The 6,656-nt window shown below is 37.9% G+C and overlaps 1 protein-coding gene across 1 annotated transcript; it reads left to right on the forward strand.

Moving 5' to 3' along the window:
* The first annotated feature begins 3,501 nt into the window (after positions 1–3,501).
* Positions 3,502–3,966, forward strand: LOC145793901 (uncharacterized). Its single transcript, XM_082876794.1, has one exon. It carries the CDS (start codon positions 3,502–3,504, stop codon positions 3,964–3,966), a length of 465 nt encoding a protein of 154 aa, XP_082732920.1.
* The last annotated feature ends 2,690 nt before the right edge of the window (positions 3,967–6,656 follow it).

The following is a 6,656-nucleotide window of genomic DNA, read 5'->3' on the forward strand; positions in this document are numbered from 1 at the left end:
TTTGGGATGCCATCTCAGTGGGTTTTGGGGGTTGTTATGCCATGATATAACTCTATTTTTCATTGGTTAAGTCATTCCATGCTTGGTCTAAATAGGTGTAGTGTAATCCACCATATTTACCATGTATGCATCATGCCTCATGTTTACCATGCTAGCTTGTTTTGGTTTACTTCTATACACGTTTTAGACTCATTTTAACATGTACTAGGACTGTTTTGGGTTGCCTTAACCACATGCTTCATGTTTTGTATACTTGTAGTATAAACGCGCTTGCTTGCCTCACGCTTTGAGCACTATTGCATGTTTCATTTGTGTTGTGTACATGATTTGGCATCACTTAACATGACATTTCAGACCCTATAGCATTGCCATATTCCCACTTCAATCATGCTTTAAGTGCCTTTGAGTGTTGTGCATTATTGCCTAATTTATGGCTTAGCTTGTATGCTTGCATGCCTAGGTCATTGGGCCCTCATCTCAGCATGTTTAGGTCCTTATTTTGACCTATTTGAGCTCTGTCCATGCTTAGTTCATGCATTTGTACCATGTATTGCATGCCTCCTTTGTAGTCCTCTTTGATAGCTCCATGCTTTTAAGGGCCTTCGCATGCTTTACTTGTGTTGTTTAAATAATTTGGCATCATTTCTTACCCCATTTCAGTGCACTTGGTGTTGTTACACTCCCATACTTTTCACTCTTTAGGTGTTCTTGAGAGTTGCACCTTTATACCTTAATTGGTGAGCCAATTGGCATGCATGCTTGTATGTGTTTTCGGTGCCTTCATCTTAGCATTTTAGCCACTGATTTGGAGCATGACTGAGGTCTACTCTTTTGGTTTAAGTCCATTGTGTATACTATGTATATTGCATTGAGTATGCCACCATTGCATTGAGCATGCTAATTGACATTCGCATTGACTATGCTAGTTGTTGTAAGCATTAGCATTGTGCATGCCATTAGCTTTGTTAAGTTAATCATATTACATTGCATTGAGTATGCCATGTAGTTGCATGTTTGCATGCTTAGGACATATTGCATGTTTGCCATGCTTGTGTTGCATTGTTATTTGCATTAAGTATTAATCCAAGCACGAGAAACGAGGGACTTTTCATACTTCAAGTGATGAAACGTGCCTCAATTCTTGGTCGCCGACGCTCTTGATCACACATGATAGAGTTTTAGGCTTTATGTGTTTATTCGCGCATTCATTTTACATTGATTTGCACATGTTGGATCTTTGGCCATCATGCATCGGGATGCGTGATGCATAGTTGTGGATCCGATTATGCCTCCCCCTTGATGTTTTCAAGTTGATATGGGGTGGCATAGTGCATACATACCCTTGGGAGACCCTCCATTTTCTCTATTTTGTGCTCTGCTGCAGCTTGGTGTCACAGCACACCAGTGGCCAGTAGTGCCTTACAAATGGCTGACAGACCTTCATTCTTGGCCGGCAAATGGTCGGTAGTGGCTTCCCATGGCCGGCAGGCCACTGGTGTATTCCCCAGACTGTTTTTGGTAAGATTCAGCAGGAATTCCTTGAGGACACCCTGCAGACAGAGCCTCTAAAGAGCAACCGGAGAGCTTTTCAGGGCGACAACCGAGCATGCATCCTCTTTTTCTTCGAACAGAGCTGGAGCAGCTTAATTTAATGCTTACTTGTTAGTTAGCATCAATTTGTAATTTAATTAGTTAATTTGTTAATTAGCTAAGTATTGTAATAATTAGTAAGTAGTTTGCTAGTTATTTCATTGGTTTGTAATAATTAGTCTAATTAGTTTAATTAGATTAGTTAGTTAGCTTAGCTTAGTGTAGCTTAGCTAAATTCATTTGGACCCTCCGTCGAGAGGGCGAATTTTGTAATAAGTGTGCGTGTGTGTGATGCATGTCTTCCAACTCCCATTTCTTTCTCTCTCTTACTTACCTGCTTTCAGTGGTTAGTTTTAGGGCATGTTTCAATTAGCATCCTTATGCTTGCATGCACCGGGCTCGACGCATCATACTAACTGCATTGTATTTCAATTCCGATTTGAATACATGATTATCAAGTTGCATCTCACATGCCATCTTAGAATAGCCGAGCCTATTTCTAGTTGCATTTTGCATGTGTTGCATTAGCCATCTCAACATGAACTAGGATCATGCATTGATTTCTAACTGGTTCTTTATTTTGGCTCGGAGTACACTGTGAGTGTTTACGCTTTAGCATACTGCATGTGTGTTATTGATTGCCATAAAAGCATGCTTGCCATAAGGCTATTTGCATAAGTGTTTAACTGCCTGAATGCCTGTGGGTGAAGGTTGGATTACCTAAATTGGAATAATTCATTGAAATCCTCGATTTAGCCTACTTGCGAGTAGCAAACTTCAAACCATTTTTCAAACAAACGGATATATGATGCTTTGTTCCATAGTAAGCTAGCTAATAAACCGGAATAAGAGCACATGTGTTTTCAAAAACAAGATATCATGCTTAGTACAGGCCGATCTTTGATCGGGCGAGCGGGGGTGCTCATTAAATGACCTTCCCCAATCATACCCAAGGTCTCGAGCCGAGGCAACTTTGGTGATGACGGACACGTGGCCTTAGGCACGAGTTAGGGTTTCCTAAATTTCCCCCAAAATAAAATATTTAGGTGACGACTCTGTATCTGGCAAAGCAGTCCATGTTTGGCACTTCTTTACAAAAATCAGTTTTCCAAAACGATTTGCCGAATTTGGACTCTTTGGTGATTTATCGGTCTTGCATTGCACTTTGCGAGATTAGATTCAGAACCGTGACATTTGAGTCCGAACTGTAGTAACGATGCCTGATTCGGGCGAGTCTACAATGATATCCTAGTGTATTCTAAGAATGAGGAAGAACAAGGAGAACAGTTGAAAGTTGTGTTACAGACTTTGAGGAAGCAATAGTTATACGCTAAATTCAATAAGTGTCACTTTTGGGAGAAAGAAGTTCGGTTTTTAGGACATATTGTATCCAATCAGGGGATAACAGTAGATCTTGAGAAAATTGTTGCAGTCAAAGAATAGAAGCAGCCCATAAACCCTTCAGAGGTGAGGAGTCTTTTAGGACTAGCTGGTTATTACAGAAGATTTATAGAGAAGTTTTCCACTATTGCAGCACCCATAACCAAGTTGACCCGTAAGAATGTGAACTTCTTATGGACAGATGATTGTGAGAGAGCTTTTAAGGAGTTAAAGCAACGTTTGACTACAGCTCTAGTGTTAACTATACTAGTACAATGGGAAAATTTAGTAGTGTTCACTGATGCGAGTGGAATTGGGTTGGTATGTATGTTAATGCAGCATCAGAAGGTTGTATCTTATGCTTCTCGACAGTTAAAACCTCATGAGAGACGATACTTTACTCATGACTTAGAGCTGGCAACAGTTGTTTTTGCATTGAAAATGTGGCGACACTACTTGTTTGAGGAGCTCTTTGAGTTATATACAAATCACAAGAGCCTCAAATATCTATTTTCTCAAAAAGAGTTGAACATGAGGCAACAGAGGTGGGTTGAATTCATCAGTAGTTATGATTTTGAGATCCTTTACCACTCGGGGAAAGGAAATGTGGTCGCAAATGCACTTAGTCGACAATATGGGATTATAGCTTCTTTGATGATTCAAGAATGGAAGTCCTTGGAGTTAGTTTTGATGCATAATGTTCAACCAATAGAGAGTTTCGAGAGGGCATACATTGGTAGTTTGACTGTGCAGTCGACGTTACTGGGTAAAGTTCGTCAGATGCAGTATTTAGATGGAATCCTCGTTAGCAAGCTCAATGACCTTGTAGTGGATTTGATCGATGATTGTCCTACTGATTGGTCTGGAGACTCAGATGGAGGGTTGCGATTCAGGGACAGGTTGTGTGCACCGAACATTGTTGAATTGAGGAAAGAGATTATGGATGATGCCCATAGGTCTCGATATACCCTTCACCCTGGTGAGACTAAGATGTAACATGACCTGAAGAGGACGTTTTGGTGGGAAGGTATGGAGAAGGACGTGGGAGAGTATGTTTCTCGATGTTATGTGTGCCAACAGGTTAAGGCAGAACACCAACGACCATTTGGACTTTTGCAACCTCTCAAGATCCCTACTTGGAAATGGGACTACATCTCTATGGACTTCATGGATGGATTGCTGCGGTCTAAGCAAGGCAATGAATCTATTTGGGTGATAGTGGATCGACTCATCAAGTCTGCTCATTTTATTCTTATCAGTGTTCACAGAACTGCGAATAAACTAGCTAGGCTATATATTCAAGAGGTGGTGCGACTTCATGGTGCATCAGTTTCTATAGTTTTGGATCATGATCCGTGTTTGTGGCAGAGTTTTGGGAGAGTTTTTAGCATGCTTTGAGTGCTAGGTTAGACTTTAGCACGGCTTATCATCCTTAGACTGATAGGCAAACTGAACAAGTAAATCAGATCTTGGAGGATATGTTGAGAGATTGTGTCCTTGATCTTGGCGGTGGTTGGGAAGAACACTTGCCATTGATGGAGTTTGCTCATAATATAGCTATCACTCAAGTATTGGGATGGCACCTTTTGACGCTTTGTATGGAAGGCCATGTCGATCACTTGCTCATTGGATGGAGGTAGGAGATGCGTCGTTGTTAGGGCCGAAGTTGGTAAGAGAGACCACAGAGAATGTGAACATTATTCAAGAACATATTAATACTGCACAGAGTCGTCAGAAGAGTTACGTTGTTAGAAAACATAAGCGGGTTGAGTTGAATGTTGGAGATTTTGTGTTTTTGAAGGTTTCGCCGATGAAATGTATCATGCGGTTTGGAAAGAAGGGAAAGTTGGCATCTAGATTTGTAGGACCATATGTGATCACTGAGAGGATTGGTAATGTGGCTTACAAATTAGCCCTACCACCTGCTTTATCTATGATTCACAACGTGTTCCATGTATCTTTATTGCGGAAGTATGTACAAGACCCTTCCTAGGTAATATCCCCAGAAGTATTGAAGATTAGTGACGATCTAACGTATGTGGTGCAACTGGTTACTATTCTAGACCGGGATGTAAAGCAATTGCAGCACAAGAAAATTAACTTGGTGAAAGTGCAATAGAGTGAGGATGAGAACGATATCACTTGGGAATTGGAAGAGAAAGTTCGGCGTATGCACCCTGAACTTTTTGCTTAGTACTCTCTTATCGAATCTCGGAACGAGATTCTTTTGAGGTGTGTATATTGTAGCGACCCTGATTTTTCGTAAGTCATTATTTATTATTATTACTTTATTTTATTTTTGGCTTTATTAATTATGTGGTTACATGAGAATTTAATGTGATATTTAATTAATTTAATGTGTTATTTAATTATATATAATTAATTTGAATATTTATAAATTTATATTTGTTATATATATATATATAATAACCAAAAATAGGTGTTTTATATATTGATAAAATATATATCATATTTACATATATGTTGAATTTATGTTATATTTGTAAGATATAAATATAAAGTAAATTAGGTATATATAATGTACTATACCTAGGTTTAATCACAAAAGTGAAGTTCCTAGAGGAGAAGTAGCCACAGAGAGAGATTGAAAGAAAAAGAAACAAAACGAGAGTGCAGCTGAGAGAGAGAGAGAGAGAGAGAGAGAGAGAGAGGTAAAGAAAAAAAAAGAATTAGGATTTTATTTTGGTGGTTTCATTAATTTTCCAAATATTTCTTTGATCTTCAAAAAAATATTGTGAGTGCAAAACCCACTTTCCTTAACTTATGTTTAATTCGTTATTTTTATTTATTTATTTTTATTTATTTGATGTTGATGTTGATTTTGTATTTGTACGTAGATGATGAATTGATTTTAATTATTTTAGTTAGTTGTGTATGCAAGGTTTAGGGTTTTTGTTTATATTTATTTTGTAATTGTAACCAAACTTATGGATATATGAAATTAAAATAAATTAGGAACCCATAGATAAATTCTGAATACTCCACCATGACTCTATGGATTGTTGTTTTATTTGAGTGTTGGTGAGAAAGAGTGTATATTAAAAAAATGTGAGGATTATGAGATTTATTTGAATGCCTTAGGCTTGTCATTTTTATGTTTATTCTTATGAGTAGATGAGGGATTGTGTATATATATATTGTTGTCTCGTTCTTTGGAGTAGACAAGTACTTTGATTTATGCGCGTACATATATGCTAACCATCTGGGGAGTGTGGATCAAACTCGGGACGATATCCCCATACAAGTTTGGCTTCGGAGCAGTGTTAGGTATATGGGAGGCACATGGGATATATGTGTAGGTCGGAAGTGAAGGGCCGAAGTGGTGGAGTTAAGGTACAAAATATTAAATATAAACTTATTGGTATAGTTTGAATTGCTTTGATTTGTACATCTCGAAAAATAGTAAACGACCTTGATAAATTATGAAATTTAGGCAGAGGCATGTATACGTAATTTTAGACAATTTTTGTATTTTAACTTTGTGCTAAAAAGATCAATTAGAATTTGTAATCAGATGATCTTGGTTATAATTGTTTTTATTCATTTTAGCAATGCAGATTTTAGATGCTGTTTTAACCCACGAAACGAGCTCATTTTTATTGATTTTGCATAAATTAAAGTAAAACATTATTCTGAACATTTTTCGTGTTATGAACTTTTCCGAA

Source organism: Camellia sinensis, chromosome 6 (genome assembly GCF_055761805.1).
Source record: "Camellia sinensis isolate YWXY chromosome 6, ASM5576180v1, whole genome shotgun sequence".
In the NCBI taxonomy this organism is placed as follows: domain Eukaryota; kingdom Viridiplantae; phylum Streptophyta; class Magnoliopsida; order Ericales; family Theaceae; genus Camellia; species Camellia sinensis.

Coding starts and splice junctions, on each gene's coding strand:
- LOC145793901 (XM_082876794.1), top strand. CDS start 3,502: ATGAGGCAACAGAGGTGGGTTGAATTCATCAGTAGTTATGATTTTGAG.